We start from the raw sequence: 24,539 nt of genomic DNA, 5'->3' as shown, positions 1-24,539 counted from the left end.
CCGTGACCCGGATAAGAGTGTGGTTTAGGGAGGTGATGAGTGTAACGGACGTAGGGCAGTAAGAGCTGTGTGTGTAAACCTCACTCACCTGGCCTCAAGAGGCGCTCTAGAGGCTGCGGTTTTAGCGTCCTTGTTAGCGTCCCACGCCGGAGACCCTGATTCGAATCTCGTTCGGAGCGGGTCGAGTAGGACCGGTTACAGTTGCACGGTTAGTGCAACACACAATTTCAAATCTGCTATCAGACAGTGGCACAACCTGCAACAATGAAGTGTTTAGCATTGTTAGGATCTCCTGTGTTAAGAGGAGTTGAGATGGTGGGCTTTATTGCTTGGGCTGTTGGTGTGTCTCTGCAGGCTTTAAAACACTGCGGCCTTAACTTTCACACCAACAGCAAAGAATCGTCCTGTTTATCTCCGTCTAGCTTTGGCCAAGCCCCAAAATCAATGTTCACAGAGACAAACCAACAAAAGAACATGAAAGTGGGTGTTTCTCTGCTTTCCTCTGAGCTGTGAGACTAGAAAACCAGGAATCATGCCAGTGCTGTGGCCGTTATGGTGGACACCACGATTAGTCCCAGAATCGTGAAGATCTTCTAAGAAAATGGTCATAGCCTTCTCTTATTGTACCTTGATTACCCTTTTAACTATAGTTTAGTGACCACAGGTAATACTGCTGGACAAACTGAGTCATTGCAGATTAAGGTGTTCAGGTGGTTTTGTATGATGTGGTAGTTGTTTTGTTGCTGTTCCAGGGTGATTTACCAGTTCTACCTTAAACCAGGTGGCCAGCTGGAGACCACGTAAAAACCATCATAAGCTGAATATTCTAGTAGGGCGATGGTTCCTCATAACCATGGTTAGATCAATATAACTATGATTTCAATTAAGCAGCAATCTATGGTATTTGTTATAGAAGATGGAGGATAAATAAATTATAGATTTATCACTTTTCATATACACTACTATTCAGAACAAAAGTTTGTGGTCAGTTTGTCTCTTATGCTCACCAAGGCTGCATTTATTTGATTAGAAATACAGGAAAAATTGTGAAATGTCACTGTTGAAAATAACTGTATTCTATTGTAAATTATTTTAATATGTAATTTATTCCTTTGATGGCAAAGCTGGATTTTCAGCAGCCGTTTTTCATGTCCTTCAGAAATCATTCTAATATGCTGCTCATTGTGCTTATTATAATCAATGTTGAAAACTGTTGTGCTGCTTTATTGTGGAATCCTTGATGCAATTTTTCAGGATTATTTGATAAATAGAAAGTTTAAAAGAATAGCATTTATTTGAAATGGAAATCTTTTGTAACATTATAAATGTCTTATCAATTTAATCCATCATTGTTGAATAAAATCATTTTTATTAATACAAATTTATCAAATTAAAATGTTCTTTGTGGCTTTGGTTAAAAAAAAAAATGCTAAAATAACCATTACATAATATTCTGGATCAGTTCTTATTTGGTTATCAGACCAAGTACCTAGTAGAATGTTAGTTTCCAAATATAACCAAACAGGAAGCCTTGCGCTAAAGTAGGGGGATGTTTTATGTTTCTCTAATGTTAGCATATGAAAATCTGCACCAAAATAGTAATACAATAGATGCTACAACTTATGTAGCTGTAGGAATAAAGGAAAACCAAACCAGTGCTAGAAGGCCCAATATCCAAATTCAGAAACTGCATTACACCTTGATAATGCCAATAAAATAGAGCTCTTTAGCTTAGTGAAATGGTTCAAGTTCTTCCTGTGTGAAGTGTGCAGTATGTGAGCATCGGATGAGACCTTGTAGTTTTAAACCGTTGCGTTGTAAGCCTTTTTAGTTGTGCTGAAATCTGAGCGCTGTAGAAAACTCGCAGACCTCAAGCACTTGACACAAATTTTCCTATTGACTGCGATGGCTAAAAGCTTTTGAATGGCAGTTGAGCTTTATTGAGTGGAGTGCTCACTGTCCTCGGTGTAATTAGCATTTAGCTGTTAGCAATCGAGCTTTAATTGCTTGTTTATCGCCTCTGACCTCCCACAAGGTGTTTTCGGTTCCCTGTCCTCCTACGCGTGTGACCCTTGACCCCGACTGGTGTTTGTTCTCCCGTCTGCTACGAGATGCTCGCCTGCAGTGCGCGGGTCTTTTGTTGGCTTCAGCCGCGACACAGTACTCAAGGTCTTTGCTGAAGTATGTGTACAAAAGAGAGACCGTTTGGCTCTTGAGAGGTTGTCATTGAAGCTCTGATTCACCTATTGAGGTACTGGTTTCTCTCAGGGACGTGTGTGTGCGCCTGTGCGGGTGCGTAATGGAGATAAAGACCAAGAATTTTCAGCCAGAAATTCCCCAGTACAAAGATCTGATCATAATGCAAAAGGCTTCAGACAGAGCGCATACTGAGTGTAGTTTGGTAAGGATTGATTATGTAAGGAACAGTTTGAGAATGTAGGGATCATTTGGATTAACAGATAATGATTTGAAAATGTATGTATCATTTTGAATATATTAGGGATCTGTTTCATTTGAAGATGTGGAGATTCAAGTTCAAGTTTGTGGGAATCTGTTTGGATATATATAGCTTACATAGTAGTATTTTGGGGGTCAAGTTAAAGAGTTTTTGGGATCAGTGCTGACAATATGTGGGTATCATAATGTTTATATAAACATCAATTTGAGTAGATGGTTATCAGTCTGTGGGAATCATTTTGACTACGCAGGGGTCAGTATGAGTATTCGGCTTCTGTTTGAATATAATTATGGGATGTATTTGATCATGTGTGAATCAGTTTGCATATATAGCATATTAAGGAATCAGTTTGACTATGTGGACATAATTTGAAGTATATAAGGAAGGATCAGGTTAAATATGTGGGCATCATTTTAAATCACCATTAAATTAAAATTGACAATTCTTGTTTTTTTATGGAATCTCGCCGTATTAATTATAAATGATTTATCTGTGCACATACTTTTTTTTTAATTCATGCCCTCATAATCTTTAATCAAAATAACTTCCCCTCCCTCTTGCAGTAACATCTCTTCTCTGATGATGTTTACTGGCGTGAGGGCGGGACAACCTGTCACTCACATTAGATCGACCAATAGCAAAACACAACCATCCAATCAATTCCCGATGGACAAAATCAAGTCCCGCCCTACATTTCTTAGGGTATACATCACAATAGGGAAGAAAAGACTATTACAACTTCTGTTTAATGCTGACTTTAGGTATATAATGATCAATTTGAGTGTATAGTGATCAGTCTGAGTATGCAGGGATCCATTTAAATATGAGGGCATACTTTTAAGTATATGGGGATCATTTTAAGTATATAATGATAAGTTTCGGTATGTGTGGGTCAGTTTGCACATATAGTGTCTGAGGGAGCAAATTAAATGTATAACAATCAATTTGAATATGATTTTGGGATCAGTTTAAATCCATATGGAGTATATTAGTATGCAGAGATCAGTTTGAACATATAGGCGAGTAATCAGTTTGATTGTATCTGGTATCTGTATCTGGTAATGATGATCGAGGGATTAAGCGCCTGTTTAATGCATGTATAAGTGTGCGGTTCTCATTAAAGCAGTGACTGCAGGCGGCAGCAGTGGGATGGGGGGCGGCGGAGGGGGACGTGTGAAAGGATGACTCGTTTTATGGCCGCCGGCCTCATGGTAACGGGCCTCTGTGCGTCAGTGAGCCGCTGACCTGAACTGTCACAGCAGGTGAGCCCTCCTCTCACCCTACCCTCGCTCTCTCTCTCTCTCCCTCTATTTCCCCCCTTCCCTTCTTTCTGTCTCACTGCGTCATCAGCGCTTCTGTTCTGCTGAGGTGTCCGTGCGGCCCATCCAGGAAGCTGGATACAGGCAGAACGAGGGACTAGGTGTGGTTTTTTGAGTGCATCGGTGAATTTGAGGTGGGTCAGCATTCTGCACCGAGCTGGAAAATTCCTCCTGCGTTAGCCAGTGCAGTTTGTTTGTGCAAGATTGTTATTATCCAGTCTTTACTAGGAATGTGCGCCAAGACAAATGTCCATAACGCACCTTGTAACCCCAAGAAGAAGTCAAAAAACAGAGTGCATAAGCAATCCAAACAGTCAAATAGTCAAATCCCACTCTGAAAAAATAAGTCATATAGATGCGCTGTTCTTGTCTCGCATTATGACAATTGTACATTAAAGTTGGCATGAAACGGAAGTTGCGAAAGTCTTTTAATTTCTATTGTGACGGATATCCGAGTGAAAAAGCACATCCCAAATCTGTATAGGCTGGAATGAGGAAAAATCCTGCAGCCCTAAATCGGCGAGTTCGGCGGCACGTGCAACTGCGAACTGCAACGCGACGGCCGCGTTGGCCGAGACGTGTAGCCTCCGTGTGAACTCTGCGTCTCGTGGAGCTGTGATGTCAGAACGCTCCCACCGTCAGCAGTGTTCCGATGACACTCGGTTGCCATGCCAGCAGTGCCGTCGCCCCCATGAGGAGGGCTGCAGCTCCCTTCCATATAATAACAGTTATTTATAGCTGACAGCCCTGTTTGCTGAAGGGGAGCACAAAAAAAGAAAGAGGGAGAGAAAATCCAGTCAGATTTCAAACTGTGTGCGCTCTGATGCCGTGTTATTTATTAGCCTTGCAGGTGCGACTGATGCTGAAATCTGGCTGATGACAGACACTGTGGTAATGAAAATCTGTGGATCGGCGCTGATTTCAACATATTTGTGACTTTGATTAATTGACGTACCTTCCATCCTGAAAGAACATGCATTCACACCCACGTCATTAGGACCTGTCATTACAATTAAATTGACTTGATTTGCATTTCTTGGTGACCTTTGTGATCTCCATCATGCTTATGTTGTAACAGTTGTCTAAGTTCACACAGCTGTATGTGAAATTGTCGTTTGGTTGAATGTGAAAACCAATAAAGGCCTCTCTCAGGCTCCGCCCCTGCTCTGACTGGCTCCTCCCTCATCTGATTTGTGCTCTGCTGCCCCCTGCAGGTCAAGCTCATGAAGTACATCTGTAAACAGCTGCAGTGTAAGCAGAAGGTGCCAGACACAGAAAGGCCGCCGGCCCTGAACAGCTACCCACGGCTGGGGGACTGGTTACGCACCATCAACGCCAGACCTGAGCTCATAGAGGTAACTTGTGCGTGCGTGAGTGCGTGCATGTGTGCATGTGTGCGTGTGTGTGTGTGTGTGTGTGTGTGTGTGTGTGTTTTAAAGAAGAGGGGATAATTATTTATCTTTTCAGCTAAATTCATATCTGTTGGTTGTCCTGTAAATATTCAGGACTTTGGTAACGTGACACATTTTTGACACATAAAAAAACTATTCAAGAATGTAATAAGGTGACTCACAAAGCCAATAAATGGTCATATTTGTCCTGATAATATTTCACACAAAAACTGAATAATGTTTTTTTTAATTATATTTTGTATAAAGAAAAAAATAAAGAAAAAATTTCAGCTAAATCCTTATCAGGTGCTATCAGGTACTTTGATAATGTATATTGTGTGTTTATATAATGTGACCTATCATATATGTTTCTGATTACCAGAAATTCAAATTATAAATGGAACAAGATTACTCTTTTTTAACCAAAATTAAATAATACATTTTGATATTAAAAAAAGTTTATATGATGTATGACTGTATAAAGTTACTGTACAGTATATCTGACTATTTATATTTTAATAAAAAAATTATTTGATTAAATATTAAGTTATAATTTTTTTTATATTTTACATTTTATTTAACATTATTTTGCACAAAGAAAAAACTTGTTTCTATATAATCATATTTATTGGATATTATTATATGTAATCTACACATTTAATTACCCAAATGTTTATATTTGGCTCATTATGGCCCTATATATATATATACTGTATATATATATATATTAGGGCTGTCAAAAGATTAATCACGATTAATCACATCCAAAATAAAAGTTTGTGTTTACATAATATATGTGTGTGTACTGTGTATAATTATTTATATAAATAAAAACACACACAATCATGTATATATTTAAGAAAAATTGGTTATATTTATATATAACATATTTATATATAATATAAATGATATAAATGTATATACAGTATATAAATGCAAATATTTTTTAAATATATACATGAATGTGTGTGTATTTATACATAATAATTATACACAGTACACACACATATATTATGCAAACACAAACTTTTATTTTGGATGTGATTAATCACGATTAATCTTTTGACAGCCCTAATATATATATGTTTATGTACACAAAACCAAGACAGTCCTACACCTTTCTTGCATTTTAACTATCAGAACAAAAGATCATGTTTCCAAATAAACAAATAGAAATTTGCAAATAAAAATGTAATCATGGCACTGCTAAAGTATGTGAGCGAGGACATGTTTGTGTGTGTGTGTTTATGCTTTGTAGTTCAATATCTTTGAGTGAAGCTGAGGAATTAGAAAATCTGCTGTGTTTTGGCAGTTTGGCCACATCCACTTTCCCAGCAGACCCCCGATACACCACCTCTAATTACCCAACATGCTGAGTCAGCCTCTTTCAATCCCTCTTTCCCTCTCCCCCTCTCTCTCTCTCTCTCTCTCTCTCTCTCTCTCTCTCTCTCTCTCTCTCTGACACTGCTCTACTCCTACATTTCAGTCTCACGGAGAAGTGAATTCTCCTCTTTTCCAATTGTTTTTCTGTTCATCGAGATCAGTTGCATATGTGCAGTATGATACTGTATGTCACATGCATGTCAACAGGGCAGATTCTGGAGATTTTTTTTCACATCATAATAAACTAAAAAAAACAAGAAAGTTGTTGAAATTTCGGCCTGGAGGTTAGCATACATGATCCAACACATTTAGCGGTGTCGTATTCTTCATAATCACCCTTGACTCTTCTCCACAGCATCATATCCTGTGCTTTCTCCATTATAAATGGCATTAAACATGGCAAAAAGCCCAAAATATCAGTTTGTGAGATTCATCACATATTTACAGTATGATTGTGTGAGTAATTCTGGGCTATTATGATATTAATATCAGTCAAGTCTCAGGAGTCCCTCTTTTAAAAATCAATCACACACAGGTTTGTAATTAGCCACTCAGATTAATTAGTCTAAGCGGTCATGTGTCCTAGGAATATGAAGAGGTGGAGAGCTTTATTCACTGAGAGTGCGTGGTGTATGTGACCATAAATCACCTGTTGAATAACCCTCTGTCTGTTAGGATCATGTGTCAGCATTTTACTGATTGCTTTAAGAGTGTTTTTCTTCACATCGCAGAAGGTATTTTAGACAGGACTCACTGTCATTCTCTCCCTCCCGCTCTCTTCAGGCAGTGAACGTGAAGCTGTCATTGGATGCTCTGCTGCAGATGCCCATCAGTCAGGTGAAGGAAACCATGAGACGGCTGGGCTCCAGTTCAGAGGAGTGCACCAGGCTGTGTGCGGCCCTCAACTGTTTAAAGAGTGCCTCTGAGTCAGGTGGGTGCTCTTTCCCCGAGATTCACGCACTTAAAGTCAGCATGAAACGGAAGTTGCGATAGGTTTTTTTTCCTATTGTGACGTTTATCCGACTGAAACTAATTCTCGAACAAGAAAAATTTTGGGTAGGACTTTTGAATTGATTGGATGGTTGTGTTTTGCTATTGGTCGATCTCATGAGTGACACGTTGTCCCGCCGTCGTGCCAGTAAACACGTCATCAGAGAAGAGATGTTACTGCAAGATGGAGGGGAAGTTATTTTGATTAAAGATTATGAGGGAACATGATCTAAATAATGATATGCATATAAATTGCATACAATGAAATGCAATAAATCATTTACAGTTGTAATCGAAATTGTTCAACCCCCATTGCAAATCAGGTTTATTGGCAAAATTTATAGACTTTCAGCTCTTTGCGATAAACGAATCAAACAAAAGTAATTGAAATAGCTCAATTACGATATGAATCCAATGTTTACCAAATGACTTAAATAGCTATATTTGGAAAGAATTAATCATTCTAAAATGAGTGGGGTGATTTTGTTGGGGAGTGCACAATAAAAATAATTTAAAAAGCTGGAAAATTATTTTTTTGAGTGGAAACCATTTTTTAGGGCTGTAATGTTGGCGTTTGCACTTTACAGGAACTAACACAAACCTCTTTTAGTAACCATAAAGTGATCAGAGTTCACAAAAATGTCTCCAGTTAAGTTTGCATATGGCACATTCTCACTGTTTTTGCACAATTCAGTAAACTGTAAAATTACAATACTAATATTAATAACATTTTTAAATATTAAACCTTTGAGCTTTTATTTTGATGTGTTGCTGGTCAATGGATGCATACCCTGCCAGGTTCAGAGTGAAAGCTTCTAGTCCGGTGAAGCACTGTATCATGGGCTGTACATGTGTGGATGAGCCAGTAGCGTCATTTAATTAAATCGAAGTCTGCATGATTTCAAAATTGCATTAAGCCATGTCGCAATATTGATCCTATTTCTACTTATTATGCAGCCCTAATCTCAATAATAGATTTTAGAAAATTGACTTTAAATGTATTTCCTTCAGGGGAGTTTAAAGAGGACAGCGGCTGTTGGTTCTCCGAGCCCATGAGGCGGGACAGTGGCGGCTTGACTCCGGTGGACCAGATTCCATTACTAGGAGGTTCCCTGCGACCCCACAGCCCGTCCCCTCTGGCTCGACCCCCAAACACACCCTCCACGCCCCTCACCACCTGCCCGTACCCCCGCTACATCCTGTCAGCCGGCGAGGCTCACATCTACCACGGTTACGCAGAGAGTCTGACCGATCCCAGTCCGTATTACACCTCCAGGCCCGTCAGACTCACCGGACACACCTCGACTCCGCCCATCACCCCGCCCTCACGGAGGAGACACCGCCTCAAGCCTCCTTGCACCCCTCCTCCTCCTTCCCGAAAAGTTTTGCACCTCCTCCCCAACATCTCGATGACCCGCAGCAAGAGCCACGAGAGTCAGCTCGGCCACCGCATCGAAGACACGCCCACAAACAAGTAGGTCATGAGGAAATGAACCAGAGTACAAACACTGACATACTACAAATAGGGACGTCAAATGTACTTTGTAAAAGTATTTAACACTATAAAGCCTACTGTATCATATTTGATACGCACATATCCTGTGAGCATCAAATAGGAAAGTTCAGGCTTTAGAGAAATGTTTATTTGTACTTCTCTCTATCATCATTGAATTGCATTGCATTAAATGTTTTGCCCCCACAATAAAAACTACAGAGCTTTGATCATAAAACTACAGATTTAAAAATCATCTTGCAAAGACATATTATTGGGAGATATAGAGCGACTACTGATATTTATATGCCTTTTATGTAAGTAGTCTCCTATACTGTTATAAAGATCTCACTGGTTTACTTTACAAGCTATCAGAATGTCTTATTTTTGGCCATATAAATATCATCAACTGCTCTAAATTGCATATTTTTGCTCAGTTTGGGCCTCTGGATAAGATTTAGGTGTTTTTTCCTTCACGAGTCGTGCATGAGCTCCATATTCTCCTATATTATACTGTATGTGCCACTTAAATGTATCAAATATGATAATTTACAAAAAAACACATATGCAAACAATAAAAATTATATTTTTTCAGGCTATTATTATATTTGTCAGACTTTACAGGGTTAAATCACTTGAATTATTTTACAGTCATTGACTGCTTTTTCATGAGTCATGCATTTTTCTGTGCAGTGACTAATAGCAATCTGTGATGATGTCATTACCATTTGCACTAACAATATGAACATAGAATAATGAGTTCAGTAAATTAGTCAAAAGTTTGGACACGCTTGACCAAAATGTCTCATAATCTTAAAAACCTTTTGTTTTTTCCTTTTGTAAAAAACTTTTCTGGACGCTTATGCTAAAAGCTGGAAATTAGTAATTAGTATTAGATCAATTTAAATTATGTCAATGCATAAAAATGCTTAATAATAAATTAATTAAATTATGCTTGCATATGAATTTATTTTAGAAACTATTAAATGAATGAATGATTACGTGAATTGTACTAAATGGTTGAGTTTGACTACATAGTTAAGGAAATATAATATATAAATGTTTTTTTATTATTATAATATATAAATTATAATAAATAAAATGTGAGATGTAAATACATTTTTAAATGTTTATTTTACAAACCCTTTAAATTGACAAAAATATATTTTAAAACTGGAAATGCACATGGTCAGGACAGTTATACTATCTAGATTAATGCAATAATCCCAGAATAGCCAGATATCGACCGATTAATCGGTCTGACCAATATATATCGCTCAGTCACTTTGTGATCCCTCTGAGATCACACTGACTTTTGTTGTTCTTAGGTGTGTGAAGAAGAACAAGCTGTTTCTGAATGTCCAAATTAATGGGAACAGTTGTGAGGACTCTCCATCACGCTCGCCCACTCTCTCCGTTCGGACCCCTGGGGCGGCACCCGCCACGGCCCCGTACACCTTGCCTGGTACACCCACACTACAGGAAGAGCACATCGGTCTGAGGAGTGAGTTCAACAGCACAATTACAGCATTTCAGACACATGCATAGTTCTTGACTGAGGAGAAGATCTTCAATTCAAATAGACCAGACTGCAGTGAAGTGCCTGCTGAATGCTGATCAGACTGAGGTCACAGTTCAACCTCTCAGAGTGAAGAGGAAGCTCTCACCTGCTCTACACACTCAAATACTCCTGCGATCACTGGCGGTTTGCAGGGAGCGGAGTAAATGATTCACCAGCAGCACTTTGTAAAAGCACAGCTGTTTACTGAGCATTTGCTACTGAGTCTAGACGAGTGTTTGTGTTTTGGAGGTCTATCTGGCGGTTATGTTATGTCTAAGGCCCTGTTTACACCTGGTATTAAGATGCTTTTTGATCAGTCGGATCACAAGTGGATGACGCTAAATATATGTGTAAACGGGGTCAAAGAGTAGGTTTACACGACTACGATGTACTTAAAACGGACACGTTTTCCTTCGCGTACAGACGACAACGTTGTCAAAACGTTCCTCATTCAAATGGATCTGCGAAAACATTTAAAATTGCTGTATTCTGCTGCCAGGCCAGTAGATGGCGATGCCACTTTGTAAAGAAGCACATGTGCCTATAGACTGATCACGTAATATGCATGACGTCACTGTTTTATAGTTTACACTGAGACGATAACAATATCGTTTTCAAAAACTTGCACTTCGTTTTCAAAAGTTAGCGTTTTCAGGCTCATAAAAACGCAGTTGCCGTGTAAATTAACGGCCAAAAATGCCAAAAAAGTGTTCCGTTTCGTGTGTCGTGTAAGCGGCCCCTAAAACGCTTTGAGCTTGTCCACTTTCAACCACTTACAGAGGTAATCGAAAGCGCATTGACCGGATTGCTTTCGTAGTGTAAACGCTCATGTGGTCGAACGTGTTCGAACAGCCACAAAAGACCGGCAACATTATGTGAAACGCACTAGCCAGATAGGATTTAGACATTGATTTAAACAAGTTTTTATGGAAGATGATAAACATACCAAGCACAATGTTCTCTCACCATTCCTGATTTCTAACACACAATCACAGTGTTCGGCTGGTCTTGCGGCTGTCAGAGCAGAAACGGAAGCCGATGCTCTTCGTGTGTTTTTCTGTCGTCTCTGGTTGTGTTCATATGTAAATTGCGCAAGCTTATTTTGTCCATTAGATCGAAAGATCAGAAAAATCCCATACATTTACCCGCCATAGACCCTCCCCTCGAAGAAATCAGGACAGAAGTTGTTGAAAGTGGACAAAAGAGACGGATTAAAACACCAGGTGTAAACGAGTGTGTGTGTCCCTCATCTACTTGTGATCCGATCGACTAAATCGCATCTTAATACTAGGTGTAAACAGGGCCTCAAACCGTGTTGATTAGAAATACTTAATCAAATGAAAGTCATTCAAACTGTCTCTGTCTGTTCTGTTTCTCTCTAGATAATGTCACTGTCCACCGCAGTTCACCTCAGGCTCTGCGGAGAGACATCGGTCTGGCTGTCACTCACAGGTAACCACGCCCCTGTGAGCTTACTTCACCAATCAAAAACTGCTTGTTGAATTATGTCCTGGAGACATAAAGATGTGTGTTTTTATGTTTACAGGTTCTCTACAAAGTCCTGGCTCTCCCAGACATGTCAAGTGTGCCAGAAAAACATGATCTTTGGGGTGAAATGTAAACACTGCAGGTGAGTAAAAAAAAGTACTAAGTGGTGGCTCTCACGAAGAAATTAGTCATATTTCATATTTCAAAAGATTTTTTTAACACTACGAGAGCACATGAATTAAAAAAATAATAATGATGCGCACTGATAAAACATTTATAATAAATACTGCAAAATTCCATAAAAAATAAGAATAGTCCATTTTGATTTCACGGTTAGTTTGATGACAATTAAAAACATTTCTCATTACTAAATTTGCATTAAATTAGTGCAAAAAATATAATTGTCTTTACTGTAGTATAGTAAGGATAGTAGTATAGTCTGAATGCAATGACTTGTTATAAAAAAAATTAAACAATGAATGGTGAATTCAGTATAGAAAAACTACCATTATTTATGTATATATATACAGTATATATAACCCGTAAATGTTATTGACAAGTTTTGTGAGGTTCACCCAAGGAAACTACACTCATATTTGTGTAAATGTAAACATCACGCACTCATTTGTCATCTTTTCTACTTGTAGGTTAAAGTGTCACAACAAATGCACTAAAGAAGCTCCATCCTGCAGAATCTCCTTCCTGCCCAGTAAGTCTGTCTTATTTGTTGCTCACACATAAGAACATCAATCATGACAGACATGTTTTTCTAACAATTTCATGTGCGTCTCTCAGTCACAAAGATTCGTAGGACCGAGTCTGTACCCTCAGACATCAACAACCCTGTGGACCGTCCACCTGAAGCTCCACAGTTCGGGACACTACCGAAGGCAATAACAAAGAAGGTACCGATTTTAAACTAGCATACAACTTGTTCTGTTTTTGTAGTATTCAGTATGTATATTTCTCAGATTATGCATCTCACATACTGTTTTTAAATAGGATGCAGTATACAGTAAACTCCACAATGTGCAGTATGCTAGTATTCCATACTGAACTTAGCCAGAGTCTTTATCAGTTATTCTTGTAATAGAGCATTAAAAGCAGTTGGTTTGTTTCTGGCAGGATCAACCGCCCGCGCTGAATCAACTGGACTCCAGCAGTAACCCGTCCTCCACCACTTCCTCTACGCCCTCCTCTCCCGCCCCCTTCCAGCAGAGCAACCCTCCCAGTGTAACCCCGCCCCCAAACCCCTCCCCAAAGGGTCACCGTGACAACCGCTTCCACTTTCCAGGTAGGCACCTGTAAACACTGACGCTGCAATAAACGAATGCATTGATTAATACACAAAAGACATCTGCATTAATCCAGTGTAAAAGAAAGCTGATATTCAGAACTGTATCTTAACATTCTAACTCAACATAAAGCATAATGGGACTTCAACTCTAACCTCAGACTGTCTCTCTGTCGGCTTCCTGCCTGTCTTCCTCTCTTCCTCTCTTCCTCCTCTGTGGCAAAGCTGCCTGTTATTTTCAGCACCGACAGCAGTTTATTTTCCCTGGTGAGTTAACAAACACAAAGTCTGTAAATGTTCTTCAGCCCTCATAATGACATTGAGGATTCAGTGGTGCAAATTCAATAGACAGTTTTCAGCGCAGTTACTCTTCAAATGGTGATCAAATGATCGCTATATCATAATATATAAATGCATCGTTATTTAGTATCATATACAGTATAAAGCACTATAATATGTACTCTTGCATATATCCAGTATAGTACATTTCCATTCTTGCAGTGTAATTTTGCTATCAGAGGATGAAATATCCAATTTCGCCAATGTCTTTTATTTTTATTTTTTAATAAAATGTCTATTAGTTAAAGCATATTCCAATAACTTTAAATAAATACAATTATTCAAAAAGGACAATAAATAAATAAATATTTTGTCAAATGAATTAGCTACAATTTTAAAGTAATAGTGTTATTGTGAGTAAAACTATAAAATTATTGAAATAAAATAAAATGCGTATTAGATGAAAAACTAGAAATGAAAATTAGAAATGAGCACCTAACTGAAGTAAAATAAGTTGAAATACTTGAAAAAAATGTTTTAAGCCAAACTGATTTTCTTAAAAATAAGAAAATCGCTTAACATTACTAAAACTTTAACACTGAAAATTAAAACTGAAAATATATTTTAAAAAAGCTGATTCAACATAAATAAATACTATAATATTATATAAATAATACTAAAATAACACTGAATGAAAAGGATTCTGAAAAGACACTGGTGATCCATTAACACCACGTTTGCGGGTATAAGGCCTAAATAAAGCACCTTATACTTATTTCCATAAATTTGTGAATTCCCTGTAAGAAACAAAGAATTTCAGCAGATTTGCAGCTGCAAAATGGCTAGCAGAGTCTTTCCACCTACAAATCTGAGCAGTGCCTAAACCCTAAAGTAATGTGTTTTGCATGTTTTGCATGCTGGTGTCTAATTTGGTTTTTGCTCAAGAGTAGCTTGTGCTTGTGAGATGAGCTGCACCCTGCTGGTGATTTATGACACTGCATTTTACATTTGACCAATAATAATATCAGTAATTCTGTATCCTTTCAGAAAGAAATGATTTGTGTACAGTGACCGTGTATAATATATTCTGTCAAATGTGAAAAGTTGTTCAATGTTTTCATGTTGTTCACAGACGTGTGCAGTCCCAGCATCCTTCATTCCGATGGACTCCCAGACACAGTGTAAGCAACTGTGAAATGTACTGCACATAAGCATAAATATACTCCTACATGTTCTGCATTCAGATAGTGTTTAATTTTGTGCGCAGTAATGAAATCGACCCGTCACTGGAGGAGATGCATGCGGAACAAGACGAGGAAGACGACAGAGAGGTGAGACGCGCGTGGAACTGATTCTGATATGATAACGCTCCCATCACTGCTGAGAAAACTCATAGTAGCTGGTTCCTCTTGTCTAGGAACTGGAGGAAGAGGAAGAGGAGGAAATAGAAGCAGAGGAGGAAGAGGATGTAGCGGTGGAAGAGGAAGAAGAGGAGGAAGAGCTCGAGGATGATGAAGAGGAGGAGGACATGGAAGAGCTGAACCCAAGCTCAGAAGGAGAGTATGAAGGAGACGAGCTGGACGACCTGCCCAGCACGCGAGGAGGAACCCACTGGAAGGGTCCCATCTCCCGTAAGGCCAGCCAGACCAGCGTGTACCTGCAGGAGTGGGACATTCCCTTCGAGCAGCTGGATCTCGGCGAGCTCATCGGGAAGGGCCGCTGGGGTCGGGTTCATCGCGGCCGCTGGCACGGAGAGGTGGCCATCCGACTCCTGGAGATTGACGGAAACAACCAGGACCACCTGAAGCTCTTCAAAAAGGAGGTGATGAACTACAGACAGACGCGCCACGAGAACGTCGTCCTCTTCATGGGAGCTTGCATGGCCCCGCCTCATCTCGCCATCATTACTAGGTAACGTCTCAGTTTAGGCTGCTAGATCATGACAAAAATCATGACCACGGTTTGGTCAATATTGTAATTGTGATTATTCAACACGATTATGGGTCAGATCAATTTTTTTTTTTAAATTAGCGCGAGACTGCAATCCCATAAAAGCTCAGATGGGAGTGGAAAGTTCTGCAGGTGATCTACTCAGTGTGCAAATTAAAGGCCAGACCCGACAGAATTAAAAATTTTGGGGCGAACTATCCCTTTAAGACATGCTTTTTTGCTGTTAAATAATGGCGCGAATACCAGTAAATTGGCTACCCAAACCTTAGTAAATCATGTTGCGTGATTTATTTATACTCTCCCATAAATGTTGCATTTGAAAGGAAAACTCCTATAAAAGCATATGCAATAAGGTCAGCCGCAAAAAATAACCGCACCCGCCTTTTCATCGCTAACTTTTCACTGAGTGTCTTTAGTAAATACTGACAGTGGTTTTTAAACGTCAAAAGAGGGTTTGTGCTGGCGCAAGCATTTAGAAAATCTGTCCCTATGAGTGGGCAATATGACCAAAACCATACATGAGAACCGGTAATTTATTTCATGGTAGCGATCAAGTGTGCCGAAAGTCCTGAAAAGTGACGACAAAGCATTTTGATCACCCTCTGGTGGCTGGCTGCAGTATAGGTTATAAACCCCGCCCTCTCCATGTAATTGGAACTAAAAAATCCAATTCCACTTCAAATAATTTTTTCCAAAAATCGTTTCCGTCATTTTAGGTACCGGTAGTTCTTATCACAGAAGTATGTTCATGTGTTCATTTTTCCAATAAGTTTGGTTTTAGTTAGTTATTTGATGCTCTAAAAAGGATGTGTAACGTCATGACAGCTGTGTCATTTTTCTACAGTGGAATTAAGAAGAGACGTGCTGTCCATCTTTTTTTTTTTTTTTTTACTGTCTATGGTAGCGATATTTCTAAAGTATATTTTGATGAAAATTAGCCCCCCAAAAAATCTGAAACTAAAATTTGATTAATTGCACAGCCCTAGTATCAGGTCATACAGGGGGCAAATCGGTCGACAGATGATCTTTGACAAGCATGTCTTTAATTTCCCAACAGCTTCTGCAAAGGTCGGACGTTGTATTCCGTCGTGAGGGACACGAAAAACACACTGGACATCAATAAGACTCGGCAGATTGCGCAGGAGATTGTGAAGGTAGCGTTTGCGTTTATCGGTGGATGTGTTGTACATCTGCACGTCTTCGTACGATTAAAGTCTTGCTTGTGTTTCCTGTATTTTAGGGGATGGGCTACCTTCATGCTAAGGGCATTGTTCACAAAGACCTTAAATCGAAAAATGTCTTTCATGACACAAATAAAGTCGTCATCACTGACTTTGGCCTTTTTGGGATCTCTGGAGTGGTTCAGGAGGGCCGGTAAGTCACTGCGTTAAAGGTGCGTTCACATTTACCGTTGCTGTTGTCATCTCAGTAGGAACCCATCGTTTGGGAGAATTCCCAAAATGTTTCTAATGTGACCGCACCTTTACTCTTGATAATGTGGATTGTTTTCATGACACAGTTGCTAACCGGATGGGTTGTGTTTTTAGACGTGAAAACGAGCTGAAACTTCCTCACGGCTGGATCTGTTATTTGGCTCCGGAGATCGTGCGTAAAATGAGCCCCGGCAACAACGAGGACAGACTTCCGTTTTCTAATGCTGCTGATGTTTATGCCTTTGGGTGAGAAATATACTTGACTTTAGACATACATTTCCGACAAAACAGAGCAGCGTTGACCTTCTGCCTTCATCTGCACTCTTTCAGCACCATCTGGTACGAGCTGCAGGCGAGAGACTGGCCCATCACCTGTCAGCCCGTAGAGGCCACCATCTGGCAGGTGGGCAGCGGAGAGGGCATCAGGAGGGTCTTGGCAGAGATCAACCTAGGAAAAGAGGTCACGGTGAGTGCCACATTTTAAAGTTTATTTATTATCTGACACATGCTCAGTAGGATGCAGTGAAATTGCTACTCCACGTCACTTTGCATGCCAAGACTCGAACCCAGGCTGCCTTTGATGAAAATAAGGTAATGTAACAGCTAGACCATATGGGACAAAGAATAATAATAATAATATATTATAATAATTAAAGTTATTAACATATTATAAAAGATAATTAAAGGGATACTTCAGCATTTAGGATTAAGCTTTGTATCAGTAGAAAACCTGTAGTATTTTTGAATTGCCATGCTTCCCTCCCTCATATCCCCCAGAGACGAGAGATTTATGTATTTTTTGTCTGGAAAAAATCCTCTGACGCAAAAATCGTCATTTTGCGCCATCGGAGGATTTTTTGGCCAGAGGCTAGAGGCTACAGCCAGTAGAAGAAGCTAGTTCTGCATGTTTTCAACCCACCCATAGAGGGTGGGATCTCACTATAGTACAAATAGTGTCAGCCATCTTTTATTTGGAAGCTAAGCTAACATGTTCTTATTCTGTGGAGAAAGCTGAGAAGTAGGGGTTACCACACATCCTTTTTCCCGGACATGTCCGGCGGTCGGGATCGTCCAAAATGTCCGGGATTCGGATTTTGCTTTCTGCAGTTGCCATTCATTGTTTACATGCACACCTTTTGTTTCAATCTAACTGAATTCATTCCGATTGATGAATCTGAATGTAGTGTTTACATGAACGCTAAACAAGTGATCGGTTGATGTGCGTTTTAGCATTGCTAAGAAAATTCCCGCTCCTCCCTGAGAGATACGAGACTGGTGCGTCTCACAGGTGCCGCTCATCAGTAATCACACCACCGGCCTCACGTCGTTCTCCCGCGGCCCTCAGCCTTGTCCTGCTCGCCACAGTAAACATGATGAATGTCGACTGTAGAAGGCAAAAGCCGAATCCCAGACATTTTGGGTCAATTCCGGCCAATCCCGGACAGACTTGTCACGGAGACTCACGATAAAACGGCGTCTTTTAAGTTTAGAGTCAACTAGTAGCCTAGCCTAGTTGTTTAACTGCGCTGAGTGCGCTCTTACCGATAGGCGTGGCTTGGGAGTGGCCTCATAGGGCAGTGAAGCAAGTGCATTCTGGGAGTTGTTGTCTTTCATCCACATGAGCCAAAAATACATTTTTCTGGCTTTTCTCAGTCTAGAAGGCTCCAAATTCAAAAATAATTTCACATTTCTACTACATAAATGACCCATTTAAAATACACATTCAACTTTCCAGAGGTGAAGTATCCCTTTAAGTAATAAGTAATAAATGACAACAAATAATAATTACATTGTTTAATAATAATATTTTTAATATAAAAATTGTTTTTATTTTATTATATATCTTTTTTTATGTAGTTATTTATTTGTAATATAAAAATATATAAAAATACTAAACAAAAATATATCTTTTTTTATTATTCTTATTTTTTATTTTAATTATTATTAATGATTATTTTGTATAATGTATGTGGTTGTTTGTTTGGGGTCTTTCCACAGCTCAAGGAAACTTGATCAGTCAGATTAATACAATTAATCCGATTAATACAGAAAAAAATAGCTGACAAAATAAATGATAGAATAGTATATATCACAGATTTTTTTTTTTTTTGGGGGGGGTGGGGGTTGAATGTGTCAATCAATGCAAAATATCACTGGGGTTAATTTATCGCACTTTCATGATTTCATAGTTTCTTCTTAATGAAGGATAAGATTTATTTGACTACCGGTACTTTGTTTATATAAATAATTTTCAGCCCTCCCATTTGAACTGACTAGTTTATTACTCTGACAGCGATTAATAAACCGCATCAGAAATAACATTGAAACACAAAACCAAACATGTCGCATTTAGTTCAACATTCATAATCTTGTTTCTTGCTAGCCCTTGTGAAAATAGTGCTGTGTTTGATCAATTATTTATATTTAATTTCATGTTACAACAGCGCTCTGTGAGCCACAAAGGATACAAAATGATGTATCCCAGAAGTTTTCCTTGTAAAAACTTCAGATGTTAGTGCTGACTGCTCAATTCCTGTCTGTCCCATAGGAGATTCTGTCTGCCTGCTGGTCATATGACTCCCGGAATCGGCCCACATTCACACAGGTGGCCGACATGCTGGAGAAACTGCCCAAACTCAACCGCCGTCTTTCTCACCCTGGGCACTTCTGGAAGTCTGCAGAGTATGTATCCTAGAATGTAGCACACTGTAAAAAGAGGACAAACAGGTGAAACCGGCACAGAAACGACAACACACTTTATAAGTGTTGTTTGTTCGGTTACTTCCTGCCTGGTCCTCTCTTCACTAGGAGTATTTTAATCTTGTTCAGTTCATTCTTTTTTATCAGCAGACAGCAAATGTCTCAGTTGTCTCTGTTCAGATGAGCAGTATCAGCCCTGGGAACTTTTTAATTGGAAAAATCAATCCATAAATCATAAAACAGACATCCCACCTCTCCAGGAAGCTCCAGGAGTCTCCCGCATATTGATAGCGGCTCCCTGACGCCTGCAAATTAAATACAATATCCCGGTAATCGAGCAGGCGAGACGGAACAAGCCCGTTTCCACATGGTATTGAGATGCGTTTTCGGTGAACCTGATCACAAGTGGTCAGCCAAGACACATTACCGTAACACCTGGTATTATCACATGTTTCAAATGCATCTTTTGTAACCACTTGTGTTCTGCTTTTGTGGAGACCCTCGCCTCTTTATTCGTCACACTCAACTTCATAACTTGTACTTCCAGCGCACGAATAGAATGAAGAATGAGGAAACGCATTACGTGAATGACTAAATTAGCACATAATATATTATATATATATATTTATATCAATGAGGGAGGGGGTTGTTGTCATCTCCTGGAAATTCGTTTTTGCTGGGTGGGTCGTCTGATAAAATATTATTATTATTTAATTATTTTAATTATTTTTTAAACCGCTTGTCCTGTGTAGCGTGACAGGGAAACAGTAAAACACCCTATGGATGGCCAGCCAATAATAATAATCATTATAATACTTTCCCATCTTTCAGCACATTCCTTATTAATCCTAAAGGTGCATTAAAGGAATATTCACTTAAAATGAAAATTCTGTCATCATTTACTCACCCTCAAGTTGTTTCAAACCTATATGAATTTCTTTCTTCTGCTGAACACAAAGGAAGATATTTTGAAGAATGTCAGTTGATGAAAAAAACCCCAGATGGAAGTCAATGGGGTCCATCAAAAATATCTTCCTTTGTGTTCAGCAGAAGAAAGAAATTCATACAGGTTTGAAACAACTTGAGGGTGAATAAATGATGACAGAATTTTCATTTTTAAGTGAACTATTCAAGTAATGTATTTCCACTTAAAACGAAGCTTGCTTGTTTAATATGGAGACTCCAGTCTTATCTGTAATCTGTTGTATTGTATATAAAGGTGGTCCATCAATGTAGCTGCCATCTTGAAAGCACCTTTGCAAGAAATGCACCGTTATCAAATTCTGTCCTACTGTTGATTTCCTCTCCTGTAAATTCATAACTCTAGAACTATTGCTTTCTCTCTCTAATCTGCTTCTTTCTTTTTTTGTCTATCATTTATTTCTTGTTGTCGTAGGTTGTAGCCACGTGCCTGAAACATGAGCAATGCAAAACACAATTCCTGGCCCTGCCTTGCATGCCTGCTGAAAGCCTGACCTCTTCTGGACTTACAAACTAACATCGCCTGCTGTTCCGTCTCTATCTCTCTTTGGTTCTGTGGGTGGTGGGATGGGGGACTGCCGTGGCGATGCGTAAAATGAAACGCTTTGCCTTTTTTAATTCCTATTCCTACTATTATTTTCGGAGTGTGCGACTGGTTCTCTCTTCCCATCCTGCTCCGGTTTTTTGTGACATCACGTGACGCGTTTCCTGTTGGTTTCGCAGGATTCAATGACACTGCAATGAAGATGTTCTCCTTCTCTCTCTCTCTCTCTTTCTCTCTATCTCTCTCTCCCTCTCTCGTGTTCTTGGTGCCTCTTAGTCCTGTGTGACATGCGCTGATTCTGTCTCTGATTGGCTCGCCTGGTTCATACTAACACACCTCTAGTTGTCACTCCTTCTCCATGCTGTCCGATAGTAGACATTTTGTTTCGCAAAAGATAATGTTCTTGATGAAAAATGTGGTGTGGGTTATAGAAGGGCCATTTCTGAGTACAGATTGCGAAAATGAGCCAAAGAGAAGCATGTGCGTCTTCTCATCTGACTACTGAGTTTCCACTGCGAAGATGCTGAACGCTTGCATTAAAGTGAGATTTCGATGAACCCAGCAGAACAGTGTTCCATAAGTTGTGTAAACATGAACTCTCATGTGTGTTTGTGTGTAACGTGCGTGTTTGTAACGTTGTGTATGTGGAAGGGTGTGTGTTTGTTTGTTTTGTGAAAGACTGGACTTTGTGGTTTGGAAATATCAATGACAATGTAAAATATTTATGTATAAATATGGTTTATTTATTGTACATTCAATTAACAGAATTCTTTTAATATTTATATGGACATTTTATATAAATATAAATAAATATATATACTGTACATCATGACATTTTGAATAGGTACTGCTGTGCTATCCCAGATGTAAATATTCTTTATATTTTTTCATGTAAAAAAAAAAAAGAAGCAAAAAAAACAAACATGGAAAACTTTTTTTAGAATGGGTCGATACATGTCATGTACAGTCATATTTTTGTATTGCATGTGGCTACTGTACACAGTGTCTGTTCTCATCCTTGAAAGACAATAAAATCGAGCTTGTCACGTGACTGTGTTCAGATCTATACCATAGGATCTATACACGTTAGACATTTTTGAAAAGGATCCCGGGGATTTGCAGAGACTAGTGATGTGACGTCAGGGGGGATGAAATGGGTTCTATCGCAGTACACAGAATGTGCTTAAACCTGAAGTAGGCTACACGTGTGTGGGTGTGTAGGCCACCGTCCATAATGTAAACTATACATTATGCATAGACAGTATACGACATTATGGGGACAAAATGTCCCCACAAAGATGGCAATACAATATCCAAAATCCTTGCTTTTTTGGAAGTTTGGAAGACATTTTTTGGTCCCCATGAGGAAACCAGCGTATAAATCATATTAAGTGAGTCCCCATAAAACATGAAAGCAACGTTTGTGTTTGAACATCCTACATGAAATTTAAGAGAGTTAAGCCACTGGTGAACCAAATAATAATATAACCACTGTTGTGTCAACCACTAATATGTAGGCCTACATTTTAGCGGGGAATGATGGACAAATACAACAACTGCCTCAGAGACTGTCATTGTAAGCACATAACCATAGGTTAACTAGGACAGTTTTATATTTATAATGATGAAAATAACTCGTACTAACTGTGTCGTTCGTTGGAGACTTAATTTGCGGTGGGGAACCTATGGGTGGAACACAGTGTTTATGCCAGTAATGACCTCTAGAGGTCAGTATTACATAGTGTTGCAGGAAGTCCATTCCATAACTGGAAACGGGGTCAAGTGTACCAAAGCACAGGTTCACACAATTTAACTAGCATAGTGAAGCCATTAATAACGCATAGTCTTTAAAAAGTTGCTTGGATAATTCTTTAAAAAATATTTTCCTCTTTCAAGACTGTAAGCATATTCAGAGTTTGAGGGTATCAGTTTAAGACCGTCCTACCATTGATAAAAAAACAACAACAACAACAAACAGAATAGATGACAGAACTCCCTCAGTGTCTATTAAAGATATAACCCTGCAGTTTTATGTACTGATTAATAAATAAAAGACAATTTTGTTTTTATTTAATAATTAATATCATATCATTCAAGTGCAGAACATGTTTAGCCCATATCAGGGCATTCAACTGTCAGTGAGTAAATGAACTATCAAAAACCCTGTGAACCCAGCAGCTTGTTGCCAGCAGTCCATATTCTTGTGAATACCATGACTACTAGGTCTGGAGACTCTTGAGAAACTGTCCATTCACTGTTTCCACTGTGGAGGTTTGAGCTTCAGGGCTCTTCACAAAGGTTTGCTTTGTGTCTCGAGGCAGCTTCTAATTTCTCTGTGTCTGAGAGCATTCACTGTTCTGCATCGACCATGCTGTTTCCGGCATCTCTTTGAGTTTTACTCACACAGCGCCTCGCACTGCCTGCAACAAGCTGCTCTTTCTTCTGCTCTCTCTCTCTGCGTTTCCCCAGATTCGTGAATCTGTTTCCTTTGCAGCATGTGACTGGAAAGAAGAGACTTGGAGTGTATGCTTTTACACAAACTAAAATATAATTTACTTTCCAAGTTTAGACATAAAGTGGCTTTATTGAACATTTACTTAATTTTTAACATCAAAAAAGAAATTACACACACAAACTTCACGTTACATTATAGTTTTTACATTTTTGGATTAGGTCATATAAAAACATTGCTCAGAATGTGTGACATGAGGGGTTGTTCGATTTAGAGCTATAAAACTATATGAATATTTAAAAGATCATTAACATAATTAACATTAAATCATTTTCTGGTTTGTGACTGCTCCTCTCTCTCTCTCTCTCTCTCTCTCTCTCTCTCTCTCTCTATGATTTTTGTCTCAGTTTTAATGAATAATTGATTTTATAGTAATTTTTTTTTATCTTAAATAATTCCATGTCCAATGTTATTCTTATTATAAACAATAGTCATGGCAATACCATAATAGGTATAATTCTGTATAATATTAATAGTAAACCTATAGTTTTATATTAAAATATAGATTTTTATATATATATATATTTCATTTATTTTATTCTTTATATATATATATATATATATATATATATATATATATATATATATAAAAAAATAAAATAAATGAAAAACATAAATACAAAATCTCTCTCTCTCTCTCTCTCTCTCTCTCTCTCTCTCTCTCTCTCTCTCTCTCTCTCTCTCTCTCTCTCTCTCTCTCTCTGCTGGCGCATGCGCACTCGTGTTCTCATCTCTCATCTGCACCGCTGTGCTGCTGCTGCTTC

The 24,539-nt window shown here is 38.8% G+C and overlaps 1 protein-coding gene across 9 annotated transcripts in view; it reads left to right on the top strand.

The window, feature by feature from the left end:
- The window catches only part of ksr1a (kinase suppressor of ras 1a), a gene marked incomplete at its 3' end in the record, with an annotated part of 33,179 nt that extends 10,866 nt beyond the window's left edge, over positions 1-22,313 (top strand). For 4 of the 9 annotated variants that reach the window (XM_079599400.1, XM_079599399.1, XM_079599394.1 and 1 more), the window contains 18 exons: positions 4,992-5,132; positions 7,335-7,482; positions 8,553-9,015; positions 10,362-10,537; positions 11,977-12,046; positions 12,141-12,224; positions 12,730-12,791; positions 12,878-12,987; positions 13,208-13,376; positions 13,602-13,643; positions 14,788-14,836; positions 14,923-14,986; positions 15,073-15,566; positions 16,663-16,759; positions 16,846-16,979; positions 17,153-17,284; positions 17,369-17,504; positions 19,587-19,733. In XM_079599400.1, the coding sequence (XP_079455526.1) occupies positions 5,001-5,132; positions 7,335-7,482; positions 8,553-9,015; positions 10,362-10,537; positions 11,977-12,046; positions 12,141-12,224; positions 12,730-12,791; positions 12,878-12,987; positions 13,208-13,376; positions 13,602-13,643; positions 14,788-14,836; positions 14,923-14,986; positions 15,073-15,566; positions 16,663-16,759; positions 16,846-16,979; positions 17,153-17,284; positions 17,369-17,504; positions 19,587-19,733 (2,709 nt within the window). In that variant the 5' untranslated portion in view covers positions 4,992-5,000. Of the gene's footprint in view, positions 1-3,673; positions 3,721-4,991; positions 5,133-7,334; positions 7,483-8,552; positions 9,016-10,361; positions 10,538-11,976; positions 12,047-12,140; positions 12,225-12,729; positions 12,792-12,877; positions 12,988-13,207; positions 13,377-13,601; positions 13,644-14,787; positions 14,837-14,922; positions 14,987-15,072; positions 15,567-16,662; positions 16,760-16,845; positions 16,980-17,152; positions 17,285-17,368; positions 17,505-19,586; positions 19,734-21,134 lie in introns of those variants that run through there. The other 5 variants (XM_079599402.1, XM_079599395.1, XM_079599401.1 and 2 more) reach the window with 4 other exon arrangements.
- Between the last annotated feature and the right edge of the window lie 2,226 nt (positions 22,314-24,539).

Source organism: Phoxinus phoxinus (assembly GCF_949152265.1).
Source record: "Phoxinus phoxinus genome assembly, chromosome: 23".
In the NCBI taxonomy this organism is placed as follows: Eukaryota; Metazoa; Chordata; class Actinopteri; order Cypriniformes; family Leuciscidae; genus Phoxinus; species Phoxinus phoxinus.
The sequence above is the reverse complement of the archived record's forward strand: the minus strand, read 5'-3'. Positions and strand labels throughout refer to the sequence as shown.